The sequence below is a fragment of the Oncorhynchus clarkii genome, chromosome 12, assembly GCF_045791955.1.
Source record: "Oncorhynchus clarkii lewisi isolate Uvic-CL-2024 chromosome 12, UVic_Ocla_1.0, whole genome shotgun sequence".
Lineage (NCBI taxonomy): Eukaryota > Metazoa > Chordata > Actinopteri > Salmoniformes > Salmonidae > Oncorhynchus > Oncorhynchus clarkii.
The window spans coordinates 46,146,092-46,162,524 of NC_092158.1; the positions used below are offsets into that span (position 1 = coordinate 46,146,092).

Genomic DNA, 16,433 nt, shown 5'->3' on the forward strand with positions numbered 1-16,433 from the left:
AGGACTAAAAGGCTCCTCAACAGCTTCTACCCCCAAGCCATTAGACTGTTGAACAATTAATAAAAATCACCACCGGACAATTTATATTTACCCACACTTGTACACTGCTGCTATTCACTGTTAATTATCTATGCATAATCACTTTGTCCCCACCTACATGTACAGATTACCTCAACTAGCCTGTACCTCTGCACACTGACTCGGCACCAGAGCCCGCTGTATATGGCCTCGTTATTGTCCTTATTGTGTTACTTTTTATTATTACTTTTTATTTTAGCCTACTTGGTGAATATTTTCTTCTTGAACTGCACTGTTGGTTAGGGGCTTGTAAGTAAGCATTTCACGGTAAAGTCTGCACTTGTTCTATTCGGCGCATGTGGTAAATAAAGTCTGATTTGATTTTCAATGTCTGCTTTTTCTTTTACCAATCTACCAATAGGTGACCTTCTTTGCGAGGATTATACAACAGATGGGTTTAATCCTGAATACTGATTAGTTAAAACTGCATTCCAGCAGGTGTCTATGACGTTAAATTGCCTATTTACTCTGTTCCATCTGACTGAGCAATCCATTGTTTCATGAGCCCAGCCAAGCAATTTATGAACTTGATCTACACTATAAAAGCATCTAGACATTCTCACATTTCTTTTAGACTAACATTTAGTTTTCAACAGCAGAGATTTGTATCCTCCTTGCTTATCTATGGACGCAACCCAGTCATTTGTTCTAAATGTTCCATTGCCATACTGGCTGGCAACATTCTTATCCCTTGCATGTTAGCTAGCCAACTACGGCTAACTTACAGTCACGCTGGCATCATTTTTATGGATAAATACAAAAAAAGGTAAACTGAAAAAAGGTAAAAAAATAAACACAGCTTATTTGCAGTCTTTCCAGCTTCAGTTTGAAGTTATTGTGTGACTGTAGCTGTGTTGCTAGCTAGCTCCTCTGAACAGGTGTCCTGACGAGTAAGCACATTTTCTATGTCAGGCAAAATCGCTTGTTATGGATGTATCCAAATAAATGTCACTAGAAAACAGCTTAAACAAATGCAGCTACTTTGCTGTTATTCTGGCTGCACTTTTTGACGTGACTGTAAGTTAGCCGTAGTTGGCTAGCTAACATGCAAGGGATAAGAATGTTGCCAGCCAGTATGGCAATGGACCATTTAGAACAAATGACTGGGTTGCGTCCATAGATACAGAACAAAAAGACAGAACAACTCTAGCAACCCTAGATTTGTGTCAGGACTATATCTTGTGAAATAGTATGAATAAATTAATCCAAATAACATTTTGAATGAAAATATGTCAATCATTATTTGAATATGTTGGAAACGCATTGTATAAAAGTAATAATGCCCTTGAAGCCGTTTTTGGAGGATATATTGTGGGCATTATCACTTAATTGGAAAACCTCCCTGGTCTTTGTTGTCAAATCTGTGTTTGTAATTCACTGCTTGACTGATTGACCTTACAGATAATTGTATGTACAGAGATGATGTTGTTGTCATTTAAAAATCATGTTAAACACTATTATTGCACACAGAGTGAGTCCATGTAACTTATGTAACTTGTTAAGCAAATTCTTACTCCTGAACTTATTTAGGCTTGCCGTAACAAAAGGGGTTGAATACGTATTGACATTTCAGCTTTTCATTTTTTATTAATTACTTTGACATTATGGGGTATTGTTTGTAGGTCAGTGACAAAATCTCAATCTAATCCATTTTAAATTCAGGTTGTAACACATCAAAATGTGGAAAAAGTCAAGGGGTGTGAATACTTTCTGAAGCCACTGAATGTATTGGGTCCCTCAGTCTATGATATTACAGTTTAATTTCAAAATGATGTGAAGTGTCAAAGAATTGCTGGTTATAAAGGAAAGATAAAATGAAGTCCTCACTTACAGTGCTAACACAATCATTACTTCTGTTAAAAATCATTCTGACAAGTAGTGGATGAGGATTACATCAGCCATGATTCAACAGTAACTGTTTTGCAGGAGGGGACTAGTGTGTCAAGGGGTTGAAGTGTGTCCATGTAAATCTGTCATATCTATTGTGTGAGCCTGGGAATCTATTAAAATATTTTCATACCAGGCCACGCTAACCACAAAAAAACAGTCACACGTTCGCAGCATTAAAAATAACCCAAAATATTTATGTCATGTAAGCAAACACTCATGCTCACACAGTTGTGTTGTTTGTTGCAGCCTAAATCAACCACAAAAAAAGCTGTGGATTTTTCTCCATCATCCCCTGATTCAAAATATATCAGTTTGATAGTCATGGCACGCTTTGTGTAAGCGCTATTGAAGATTGAAAGCAGGATGAGAAACAAATCAAAATTCTACCACAACAAAAAAAGCAATGGATTTTCTCCATCCCCCTTATTCAGAATATTCAGTATAATTTTCATAATCATGGCACGTCTTGTGTAAGAGCTATTGAAGATTGAAAGCCCCTCACTCACAAAAAATACATCTACATTTTAACAAAAAAAAGCCATGAATGTTTCTCTATCATTCCCTTTCATAGTCATGGCATGCTTTGTTTAAAAGCTATTGAAGATTGAATTTTTACATTTTTATTAGGATTTATATTTATTACAAATACAAAAATGTTCTAAGCCATGGATTTCTCTACATCCTCTCCTGATTAAGAATATATCATTTTCATAGTCATGACAAGTTTTGTTTAAAAGCTATTGCGATTGAAAGTCGGAAAAGTTTTTTTTCTTAAAAAAAACGATTAAAAAAAACATGGCTTTTTCTCCAGCCTCCCGTGATTCAGAGCCGACCGCCGAGCACCACCCGAACAGGAAGGGGAGCCACCTTCGGTATGAGTCGTGACAATACTTTCCGAATGCACTGAACCATTTACATAGTCATGGCATGCTCTGTGTAAGCTATTGAAAATTGAAATCCTAAATCTTATTTGTATTTATTATTTTTTAAAGTGGATGGTCATGGCATGCTTGGTTAAATAGCTATTGACAAGAGAAAACCAAATAGCCACTGAATGTCCAGTATAAAACAAATTTTACCTCGGGAGAAAACCTTTGATGTTATGATTGACAATCGGAATGTCCAGACAGCATATGATATAGCCTGACAGACTGCACTTTTCCAAGTAGCCTAGGCCTATCCTAGGCGACACAAAACAAACATGACAATATAATTCATTGTATAATTTAGGTGTTCATCTCTTTGTGTCTGATGAGTTTGTGACCTCTCAAATCCCATTTTGTTTTGGCGCAGCCTGGTCTCATAGAGTAGACATAATATATTAAAAGTATACACGGAAACTGAAATTAGTATGATATATTAAATTTGGTGGGGTTGCACAAGACAGATGGTTACTCTAAAAAAAGGGTGGTTGGTCGGGATGGATGGGTAGACGCAAATGACTAGCAACCCAAAGGTTGCAAGTTCGAATCTCATCACGGACCACATTAGCATTTGAGCTAATTAGCCACTTTTCAGCTAATTACTACCTTGAGCTACTTTTCTACTACTTAGCATGTTAGCTAACACTTCCCCTTACCATTTAACCTAACTCTTAAACTTAACCCTAACCCCTATCCTAGCTAATGTTAGCCAGCTAGCTGCATTGCAACCTAGCTAGAATTCGTAACAATTCATACATTTTGCACATCCATAACATATTGTATATTTAGCAAATTCGTAACATATTGTACATTTTGAAAATGCGTAACATGTTGTACCTTTTGCAAATTCGTAACATACAATGCAACTTGTAATTTGTAACATACAGTTGAAGTCGGAAGTTTACATACACCTTAGCCAAATACATTTAAACTCAGTTTTCACAATTCCTGACATTTAATCCTAGTAAAAATTCCCTGTCTTGGGTCAGTTAGGATCACCACTTTAGAATGATTAATTTCAGCTTTTATTTCTTTCATCACATTCTCAGTGGGTCAGAAGTTTACATACATTCAATTAGTATTTGGTAGCATGGCCTTTAAATTGTTTAACCTGGGTCAAACGTTTCGGGTAGCCTTCCACAAGCTTCCCACAATAAGTTGGGTGAATTTTGGCCCATTCCCCCTGACAGAGCTGTTGTAACTGAGTCAGGTTTGTTGGCCTCCTTGCTCGCACACACTTGCTCAGTTCTGCCCACAAATTTTCTATGGGATTGAGGTCAGGGCTTTGTGATGGCCACTCCATTACTTTGACTTTGTTGTCCTTAAGCCATTTTTCACAACTTTGAAGTATGCTTGGGGTCATAGTCCACTTGGAAGACCCATTTGCTATCAAGCTTTAACTTCCTGGCTGATGTCTTGAGATGTTGCTTCAATATATCCACATAATTTTCCTTTCTCATGAAGCCATCTATTTTGTGTGCACCAGTCCATCCTGCAGTGTGCACACCCTCGTGCTTCACAGTTGGGATGGTGTTCAATGGCTTGCAGCCTTCACCATTTTTCCTCCTAACATAACGGTGGTCATTATGGCCAAACATTTCTATTTTTGTTTCATCAGACCAGAGGACATTTATCCCAAAAGTATGATGTATGATATCCCCATGTGCAGTTACAAACCGTAATCTGTCTTTTTTATGGCGGTTTTGGAGCAGTGGCTTCTTCCTTGCTGAGCGGCCTATCAGGTTATGTCGATATAGGACTCATTTTACTGTGGATATAGATACTTTTGTACTTGTTTCCTCCAGCACCTTCACAAGGTCATTTGCTATAGTTCTGGGATCGATTTGCACTTTTCGCACCAAAGTACGTTCATCTCTAGGAGACAGAACGCATCTACTTCCTGAGCGTTATGGAGGCTGCGTGGTCCCATTGTGTTTAGACTTGCATACTATTCATTGTACAGATTAATGTGGTACCTTCAGGCATTTGGAAATTGCTCTCAAGGATGAACCAGACTTGTGGAAGTCTACAATGTTTTTTCTGAGGTCTTGGCTGATTTCTTTCGATTTTCCCATGATGTCAAGCAAAGAGGCACTGAGTTTGACGGTAGGCCTTGAAATACATCCACAGGTACACCTCCAATTGACTCAAATTATGTCAATTAGCCTATCAGAAGCTTTTAAAGCCATGACATCATTGTCTGGAATTTTCCAAGCTGTTTAATGGCACAGTCAATTTAGTGTATGCAAACTTCTGACACACTGGAATTGTGATGCAGTGAGTTATAAGTGAAATAATCTGTCTGTAAACAATTGTTTGAAACATTACTTGTGTCATGCACAAAGTAGATGTCCTAACTGACTTGCCAAAACTATAGTTCATTAACAAGAAATGTGTGGAGTGGTTGAAAAACGAGTTTTAATGACTCCAACCTAAGTGTATGTAAACTTCCGACTTCAACTGTATCATACGAAATGGGTGATGGACATCCATAAATTAATATATACACGAAACGTAACATATCATACCATATTAAATTAAGCGTCTCGATTTAGATACAGAATAATACGAAATGCCCCGAGACCAGGTTTCAGCGCGAAGGTCTGTGTCTGGCGCGCGAGGCTAGGACTGGGCTGTCCCCTTCTCCGCCACCGGGCGGCAGCAGAGACTCTGCATTGTTATGCTTTTCTATCGCTCGGTCTCCTCATCCCCTCAGTGATGCGATCATCATGGAGGAAGAACAGGTACATGCTATCGAGTGAAGAGGACAACCGCACCACAAAAGCGCAGCTGCTACCTGCGGGAATCTATTGCGTCTTTGGCCGCCTACTCTCATTCCCTTTTCTTGCCTGTGAGTGCTTATTATTGATCCATTTGTAAATATGTGCATGTTCCTTTTCAGGAAGCGCGATTGATTTTTGTTACTCCAGAGCTCGGATTATGCATGATGTGATTGGGTGCTGATTATTAGCTTCGAGACATAAAGCTGTACCAAACAACACAACTGTGTGATTTATTTGCATTATAATGAGATTAATAATGTTAATTCCAGCATATTGCAGGAAGCCAAGCCTGAAGAACTGGTAGGTTAAGGCTATATCGATTCAATGTGGTTTACATTTCTCACAGCAATGTATTTATCTATAGCCTATATATTCTGACAGCACAGCAGCACCATGGAAATTGTCCCGACAAAAATTAGACGAGCCATTCAACAGATATTAAACCGTGTAGGCCTATGTTTCGTATCAACAATGTAAAATTATGTTTTCCCCCTTCCCGCTTGTTTTTTGTACAGGAATACATTGTGTCACTGGCGGTGAGTCAATTCTAAAGAGTAGAAGAGGAACGAGGTAAAACCATCAAAATGAAACATTTTTTGAGGTAGGCAAATACAGGCTCTTTCTGCAAGGGATGTTTTCATTTGTTTTTAGGGATTATCAGAACTTCTTTTAATGAGGCCTTGCCTGTCAACTCACGTTGGCGAAGCCAAAAATGTTGTTTGCTCTCACTCATGTGAAATTTAGGCTATAGCTCAAATGGTCCTTGAAGTCCTCCAAGTGTACAAATTTGCATAAAGACTATGGATTAGAAGCAATTGATAAGCATCTTACATTTAAAAAGACTAACAAACCCAATTACATTTACACCACATTAAGTAGATCGCCCTTTCTATGAGACAAGCTGCCCTTGTCAGTGTGAGTGTGTGTGGTGCTAAAAGGACAGCTAAGCCAAATCAGTCAGGTCAGCCTGGCCTCAGAGCCATACAAATCAAATTGTATTTGTCATGCGCCGAATGCAATAGGTGTAGGTAGACCTTACTGTGAAATGATTACTTACAAGCCCTTAACCAAAATGCAGTTCAAGAAATTGAGTTAATAAAATATTTACTAAAGAAACTAAAGGGAAAAAAAGAAGGAAAAAAGGAACACAAGAAAATTACATAACAATACAGTACCGAGTCAACGTGAGGAGGTACAGGTTAGTCAAGGTAAATTGTAAAGTGACCATGAATAGATAATAAAACAGCGAGTAGCAGCAGTGTAAAAATAAATGTAAATAGTCCTGGTGGCCATTTAATTAATTGTTCAGCAGTTCTAGACTTGGCGTACTGGTATCGCTTGCCGTGCGGTAGCAGAGAGAGCAGTCTATGGCTTGGGTGTCTGGATTCTTTGACAATTTTTGGGGCCTTCCTCTGACACCGCCTAGTATATACACTACCGCTCAAAAGTTTGGGGTCACTTAGAAATGTCCTTGTTTTTGAAAGAAAAGCAATTTTTTTGTCCATTAAAATAACATCAAATTGATCAAAAATACAGTGTAGACATTGTTAATGTTGTAAATTACTATTGTAGGTGGAAAAGTCTGATTATTTATGGAATATCTACATAGGCGTACAGAGGCCCATTATCATCAACCATCACTCCTGTGTTCTAATGGCACGTTGTGTTAGCTAATCCAAGTTTATCATTTTAAAAGGCTAATTGATCATTAGAAAACCCTTTTGCAATTATGTTAGCACAGCTGAGAACTGTTGTTCTGATTAAAGAAGCAATAAAAATGTCCTTTAGACTAGTTGAGTATCTGGAGCATCAGCATTTGTGGGTTCGAATACAGGCTCAAAATGGCCAGGAACAAATACCTTCTGAAACTCATCAGTCTATTCTTGTTCTGAGAAACGAAGGCTATTCCATGTGAGAAATTGCCAAGAAACTTAAGATCTCATACAACGCTGTGTACTACTCTACCAAAATAGAAAGAGAAGTGGGAGGCCCCGGTGCACAACTGAGCAAGAGGATAAGTACATTAGAGTTTCTACTTTGAGAAACAGATGCCTCACAAGTCCTCAACTGGCAGCTTCATTAAATAGTACCCGCAAAACACCAGTCTCAACGTCAACAGTGAAGAGGCAACTCCGGGATGCTGGCTTTCTAGGCAGAGTTCCTCTGTCCAGTGTCTGTGTTCTTTTGCCCATCTTAATATTTTTATTGGCCAGTCTGAGAAATGGCTTTTGAGAACTGTCTTTTTCTTTGCAACTCTGCCTGACACAGTTGTGTTCTCACATTTGGTCTAATTATTTCCCCATAATCTCCAAAGTGTTCTCTTTCAATTGCTACCATGGTCATGCATATGCTTTGTATAGTTCTTCTGTTTGAAACATTTACATTTGGCCCTGTACATATAGGCACATTTCCACGAATGTAAGGGTTAACCAAATTCACCTAACCTGCTATGTAAATTCTCTTAACCTTTGTTGTTAGTTCTCCTAACTACCAACGTAAATTCTCCCCATAATTGTCCTTTGTTGTTACAACGCAACCTGGTGTCAGATAAATGAAATCATCCAATTTGTATTATATTGTATGACCGGGTAAGAAATATGATACTACACATCCTCTAACTCGTGTGATATTGTATGACCGCTATTCCATTAACAATGTAACCTAACGTAATATATCACACTAAATGGAGGGAACAAATTTACATACCAAATCCTACAAATTGCCCTGAGACCGGGTTGGCCAGGTATAGGAGAATAGACATACTGTATCTTTACTTTTAGTGAAGTATAACAATTGAATTGGGTGTTAGGGGTCAAAATGAAACTGCGGTTCTGGTGTAATATTTTGTATTCCATTTTATAGAGAAGCTTTACAGGAGCACATAACACTTTATTTCATGAGGATATGACTTACCATTGTTGAGATATTTTATTTTCAAGTGATTGAAAAAGGTCACGGACTGGTCAATGTTAATCCCTAGTCAATAATGGCACCAAATCACCTGTCTAGATTCTTAAATTCAAAACGTTTTGTCCAAGATAGGGTGGTCATATTGTTTTGACATTTTCCAGGCTGATGTAGATGATTCTATTGAAAGTAACATTTATGAAAAGCATTATTATGCAAAAGTTGCACTTAATATGAAAATGAGGCAGCACGGAATACATAATTACAGTAATTTATGACCAATAATTTCAGGTAGGGTGGTCATATTATTAGCAAATCATAATGCTTTATGCAAAACTGAGAGTTGGTAATAATTTGAAGCAATTTCTGAAATTAGAATGCTACTTTTTATACTTATTTATGCAAACTAGATACTTAATATGGCTAATTGCTATTACAGAATGTTAAGCCCATTAATTTAAAGTAAGGTGGCACCTATTAGCATTTTGTTAACATACTGTATATTGATGTTTTATGCAGAACTGAGAGGTTGTAACAATTGAATAAATTAATACCAAATAAAATATGAATTATGCAAATTAGTTGGTGAATTACAATGTTCCATTTACTTCAATGGGATATTTCTTTACGGTTCTGCTCATACACCTTTTAAGCTAGACACATCAAACAAACTTTAAAAAAAGTTACATTTGCAGCACAAAACTGACCGTCTTGTCTGTGAAGTGTATGTGTGAATGTGGGTGTGCCTGCATGCATATTTGTGTATATGTGAAAGATATGTGACATTTTAGACACAAAAAAGGGGAGGAGATTACATGAAACATTATTAGGCCACCTATATGCATTTTAAAATGCACACACACAGCCTAACTCAGACACACATTTCTCAATTAGTCTGAACTGTAACACAGAAGGCTACGCTACTAGTTTGATAACATAGCTTACTTCTAAGGTAGACCTACACCTGAGTTGGTTTACATTGTAATGTTACATTTGGTGTTGAATAGTTACTCTAGTGATGGGAGGATGAACTGCAGTGCAGCCTGCTAGCCACCTGCACAGCAAGATAGACGGGACACATTTTCAATTCACTGGTATTTAGCTATGTTTTTATGTAGGGCTTCAGCCACTGAATTCTGGTAGATTACAATTCAAATAATAAAATCACTCACAAAATTCGCAGCTGGCACAATACCTCAGTGAACGGCGTTAAGCCAACAAACAGCCCCTCACACAGCTAACTAGCATCTCATCATGAAAACGGGTGGGGACACGTGAATTTAGACCAATCCCTGACGAACCATACACCAAAATGTAGCTATGAAGCTCTACTTTGTAACCTGTTTTTTTTTCATGTCTCTGAAAACATTTGAATGACAGCAGCAAAGGAAACACTTTTTACCTTATATTTCAGTCCAAGGATGTCTGATGACCGTAAAACACCCTCAGGGCCTCCCGGGTGGCGCAGTGGTTAAGGGCGCTGTACTGCAGCGCCAGCTGTGCCATCAGAGTCCCTGGGTTCGCGCCCTGGCTCTGTCGTAACCGGCCGCGACCGGGAGGTCCGTGGGGCGACGCACAATTGGCCTAGCGTCGTCCGGGTTAGGGAGGGATTGTAGGGATCTCCTTGTCTCATCGCGCACCAGCGACTCCTGTGGTGGGCCGGGCGCAGTGCGCGCTAGCCAAGGTTGCCAGGTGCACGGTGTAGCCTCCGACACATTGGTGCGGCTGGCTTCCGGGTTGGATGCGCGCTGTGTTAAGAAGCAGTTCCACATTCATGTCTTTAAATTATTTATTATCCATTTTGATGACTACATTGACATTTAGTGAAAATTGATTTGATCACTGCTGTTTTTTGTAGAACTCTCACTTAGCTGCCATTGTTTTTCACGTCACGTAACACCCTAATAAAACTGCACATTTTCTCTCAGCCTCTCAAATGTGTAAAATTGCAGGAAGTTAGCTGCTTCCCACCCACCAACGAATGTATGGCTATGCCGCTGTGTTCAACACCATAGTGCCCTTCAAGCTCGTCACCAAGCTTGGGACCCTGAGACTGAACACTTCCCTCTGCGACTGGATCCTGGACTTCCTTATGGGCCGACACCAGGTGGAGTAGGCAACAACACCTCTGCCACACTAACCCTCAAAACGAGACCTCCCAGGGATGTGTGCTTAGCCCTCTCCTGTACACCCTGTTCACCCATGACTGTGTGGCCATGCACAACTTCAAGTTCATCATCAAGTTTGCTGATCCACATCAACAGGACCTCAGTGGAGAGGGTCAAAAGAGTTCCTCTGTCCAGTGTCTGTGTTCTTTTGCCCAACTTAATCTTTTATTTTTATTGGCCAGTCTGAGATATGGCTTATTCTTTGCAACTCTGCCTAGAAGGCCAGCATCCCAGAGTCGCCTCTTCACTGTTGACGTTGAGACTGGTGTTTTGAGGGTACTATTTAATGAAGCTACCAGTTGAGGACTTGTGAGGCGTCTGTTTCTCCTCTGGCGGACCATTGCAAAGTCTAGGGGCCCTTTCATCTTCAACCTAGACTTTGGAATGGTGAGTAATGTAGAGAAGCTATTAGGTGTGATATGGTCAAATGTTCTAAAAGTTGAGCTGCAGCATTTTGAACTAACTGTAGACAATGGAGGGATTTCTGACTGAGATGTGTACATAGAGTTATAGTAATCTAGGCGTGAGGAAATGAAAGCATGTATAACTTTCTCCAGATCGTGACTGAAATAAAAGACTTCACTTATATATTTCTTAGATGATAAAAGCAGGTGAGATAGATAGTGTATATAGAGAGTGTAGAAAGCTAAATAGGTACAGTAGAACACACATGCAGACACACTTGAAAAGGACATACACTCACACTGTCATCGTCTCTCATCTCCATGGAAAAGGAGTGACAGTGGTCCTGTAGTTCTAGCATACATTAGGACACACGCTCACTCAGACGGACAGATAGAAAGACCACACACACACACACACACACACACACACACACACACACACACACACACACACACACACACACACACACACACACACACACACACACACACACACACACACACAGAGCCTGAGGTGGAGAGGGAGGTAGTCTGTTTTTGCCAGGGCAGCTGTTGGACTGATCAATTGAACAACAACACAAATGAAGAGCTGTGACAGACTATGGGATTCAGACATTTTAAAAAGTACCCTTACTTTAAGCTGGTGGGAAATGTGAATTTGCTGGGGTATGGGGTGTGAGGGGGACACAGGGTGAATTGTGCCATTAAAGATGCAAAAAAACTTGCACTCTTCTTCTCTCCTTCCCTCCTTCCCTCTCTCCCTCTCTCCTTGCTGTAGGGTGGTGACACAGTTCTTTGTGTTCCTGTACTGTAAATGTCTGTGGCGAGGCCTAAAGTTTGTGATCAGGAAGGTCACGGGGTGGTGTGAACTGCAGCGGATTTGCTACAACATCAAGCCAGGGGCCCGCAGGACCCTTAAGATTGGTATGCCTACTTATTGCCTGATAGGAATTGTTTAATGCAGGTCCTATTTATTGCCTGAAATTAAATGTTTAATGTGTTTAATATGTAATTTAGTCTTATTGATTTTGATTTAGTGTGAGACATATGTAGGCTATGATAATGGTAAAAAAGTGTTGGGTTTGAAAAAGGTTTGTGAGCATTTCCTTTTGAACTTACCAATTGGAAATTCTCCTCTTGTTTTTCCCATTCAGAGTCCTCTCTCAGGTACTCAAAGAACGAGGTGAGTGGCATACATTTGAGGGGTAAAATTATTATTTTTTTACTTACAGATTTATACAGAACTGTGATGATGCATTGTGCTTACCTCCTTATCCTCCTCTCCTTCCTCTCCAGCTGTGCCAGTCTGCCCTCAGTGCTCACCCAGACCGTGTAGAGAAAACCATCGATAACATCATGACCCTGAAGAAGATCAACGCGGACACTAACCCACAGTAATATCATGTTTAGCACTGGATCTGTTTATCACTGTGCGTAATTGGCACTAGCAGAATTAACCACTATAATAAAGTACTGAGTTCCACCAAGCAATCTTTTAAGGTTCTAAACGTGCCTGTCCAAACTATTTGAATTGATTTGTACTCTATTCTACTGACCAGGATTGAAACACCTAACAGTAGGCCGGGATTTAATCCAAGGTGCGTTATAGCCGACAGCCGACAATCACTTTTAAAATACATTTTACCAGAAATGTTCAGCGATTTCATTTTTGGCAAACTCTGCGCTTCATCTCAAATGCAAATGAACTTGAAGAGACCGTTATAGTGCCCTGCCCTATTGAATCCTGGCCCTACAGTGTTTACTAAAGGAGCCTCCAAGGCTCATCCAGGCTAAGCCATAGGAGAAGCACTGGGTGGCGTTCATTAGGGTACACCATAGCTTAACGTCTCAGAATTCCGTATAAGGAAATACCAGAACAGTCCCTCCCCATTTTATTTGATTATCTTCTGTTTAGTGTCTGTTGAACATGACCCTGTAGCAGTACGTCACCTCCAGACTAACCTTGTCATGGCTGTACCTTTCCCCAGGCTGGGCATCTCCCTCCAGGCCAGCCTGTTCCAGATCGTGGGCTACCGTAGCCTGGTGGCGGAGGTGGAGACGCTACGCAGGGAGCCATACGACTTTGAGAACCCCGACCACGAGGAGATGCTGATGAAGGTCAGGCGGAATGTATTAGATTATAACACATTATTATAATGCATTATAAAGTGCTATTATTGTCACAACTATTTCATGTCTGTGTTGAGATACTGACCTGTGCTGCTGACATCTGTGCTTACTGGAATTGATATAAAGCTAGCTAGCTAGAAAGGTAGAGTTTCTATGCTTTCTATAGTTGGGGGGTCAGAGTGGGGTTAGTTACTCAGTCTCGGGTAGATACAGTATATAATCGGATCCCCTGCTCAGAGTGTAAGGTGACTGAATTGCTGACATAATGCAAACACTGACATAATGCAAACAATGACATAATGCAAACACTGACATAATGCAAAGTTGTTGTTTGCTATGTTTCAAAGGGCCAGGTACTGAATATCAGGGCCGTATTCATAAAGCGCCTCAGAGTAGGATTGCTGATCTAGGATCAGTTTATCCTTTTAAATCATAATGAATAAGAATATATTGACAGAGGGGACTTGATCCTAGCACTTTATGATTACGGGATCTGGATTAATTTACTGATAGCAGTAAGTAGTCTCTCCCTGATTAAAACGTCTGTGTTTGTCCTTTTGTAGCTGTGGAAGACACTGCGTCCTGATTCGTCACTCACCGGGCGGATCTCCAAGCAGTGGTGTGAGATCGGTTTCCAAGGCAATGACCCCAAGACCGACTTCAGGGGAATGGGTTTACTGGGTCTACACAACCTTCTGTGAGTGTGTGTGTGTGTGTGAGAGAGAGTTTGTGTGTGAGTAATATGATTCACTCTACTGTACAAATGTTATCCTCTGCAGACAAGGACCAGACAGTAGTACATGACTGATTAATAATCCATGTTGTTATGACCAGTAATAATGTGAAGGGACATAGAGGCAATCCTGTACAATGCTGGTTTATGTTTCCCTTGTGTTTTATCTTCCTCTACCATAGATATTTTGCTGAGCATGACAAGGCCACCGCTCTCCAGGTGCTTTATGACTCCCTGCAGCCCAAACACAGGTGGGTCCGTTCCCCTTTACCCCTCCTTGACCCGCCCCTGACCTATGGCATAGAGATTGGCGCTTGATTTATCTCAACCACTTACAACACACTATGAAGAATGATCTGTCCAGGATCCACCAATGACTGCTAGATCTTTTGTAGGATTTGTATTTTGTACCCATCATGCTCGTTTGTCAGCTCACCATCTCATCCCGCGTTCCAGGCCGACTACATTGCAGACACCTCCCAGATTTCACTACGCACTGGATAGGTGTTTAACATATTATCTAGCCACATCATAATGATAAAGCAATCGGAAGCCCGCCTGTGCAGTCGATGAAGTGGCACTTGAACGTCTGCAATTTAGTTGGCCTGAAACGCGACCTACTGTATAGGATTATGCACTGGAGTCACACAAGCTCTCAACATAACAAAGCCCCACTATTGAAACCTGATTGGAGTAAATCTTTAAAAATGGGAAATCCCTATCAGAAGTCTTGAACTCTATTTCCCATCAGACCAAACTGGTTAGGCTAGACTGTGTCAGTCTATAGCTGCAATATGTAGTACGCACTTGGATGACTGCAGTTATGTATAGCGTTGATTGCTTTATTTGCCACATTTGCTTTGACCTACCTCTCACTGGGCACATTCACTAGTCTTTCTCCGCTGCCATTCTCTCCATCCCTCTCACCGCGGAGTAGCATTCCCAAAGAGGCAAGGTACTATTTCACCATTTCACTTTCATACTGGCCAATTCATCTGCAACGTTTTTTAATTGTTATTTCTATTTGTACACACTTGTTATTGTTATGCATTCCATTCATTCATTCCAATGAGCTATAGGCTCTAGATAGTAAAGGATGTTGTCATATGAAACCAGATCGTGGCACGGTCTTTGCACAACTCATCTTGTTTTATTAGCTGGTGTAGCGCAGAAGTACTGTAGCCTGGTTCCAGTTCTGTTTGTGCCATCTTGCCACCAGTGTCAGTGGGTTTGAAAAAGGCCACTGTCTTTACTGCTGCTGGGTGAGTCATCTGCCTTCAACCTGACTTAACTTTGATAAGCACCAAGGCTTCAGTGTGTGTGAAGTACACAGACAGAAATGTATTTGGTCTACACTACAATAGTCCAATAGTCCATGTTGTGGATTTTAAATCTGAACAAGACCATTCATTATTTTCACCCAATAAAATCCCGTGAGATCCTTAAGCCGACTCCACATTACAAGCGTAAGACTGTAAACAGTTCCATTTAGTCCATATGCGCTAGTGCCTACTCCCTACTCAAGTCGTGTGAAACAAGCAAGTGCAGAGGGAAGTATGTTCAGCTACAAAGATGGACTTTGTTCCACCTTCAGATAAAAGGTGATATACTGTACAGGTAACTGTCAAAATAATGGAAACCACTTGAGTAAATGAGGAACTCAAAGTATATTGAATGAAGGTTCTTCCACACATGCGGATCCTGAGTTAATTAAGCAATTAACCTCCCATCACTCTTAGGGTCATGTATAAAAATGCTGGGCATGACATTATTTTTGCTAACATGGCTATGACCCCATAGGATGACAATGCCCCCATCCACAGGGCATGAGTGGTTGCTGAATGGTTTGACGAGCATGAAAACGATGTAAGCCATATGCCATGGCCGTCTCAGTCACCAGATCTCAATCCGATTGAACACTTATGGGAGATACTCGAGCGGCGCCTGAGACAGCGTTTTCTACCACCATCAACAAACAGTGTTTTCCACCACCATATTTCTCCTGGAAGAATGCTGTCGCATCCCTCCAATAGAGTTCCAGACACTTGTAGAATCTATGCCAAGGTGCATTGAAGATGTTCTGGCTCATGGTGGCCCAACGCCCTATGAAGACACTTTATGTTGGTGTTTCCTTTATTTTGGCAGTTACCTGTAAATCTATATGTTTAACTGTTTGTTCTAGATACTCCTTTGCCATCGTGGGCATCAACATCACAGACCTGGCCTACTCTCTGCTGTTGAGCGGAGCCCTGAAGACCCATCTGTACAATGTAGCCCCGGAGATGCCCAGCCTCAGTCACTTCCAGCAGACCTTCTGTGAGTAGAAACCATTGTGCCCAAAATGGCACCCTATGCCCTATGTAGTGTACTACTAAATGGCAACGTATTCCCTATATAGTGTACTACATCTGAGCAGA

The 16,433-nt window shown here is 40.6% G+C and overlaps 1 protein-coding gene across 1 annotated transcript; it reads left to right on the forward strand.

The window, feature by feature from the left end:
* The first annotated feature begins 6,207 nt into the window (after positions 1-6,207).
* Positions 6,208-16,340, forward strand: LOC139422473 (ELMO domain-containing protein 1-like). The gene is made up of 8 exons (XM_071173640.1): positions 6,208-6,275; positions 11,932-12,077; positions 12,308-12,336; positions 12,450-12,547; positions 13,142-13,271; positions 13,847-13,980; positions 14,199-14,267; positions 16,199-16,340. The coding sequence occupies exons 1-8, from the start codon at positions 6,259-6,261 to the stop codon at positions 16,338-16,340; spliced, it is 765 nt and encodes a 254-aa protein (XP_071029741.1). The 5' UTR covers positions 6,208-6,258.
* The last annotated feature ends 93 nt before the right edge of the window (positions 16,341-16,433 follow it).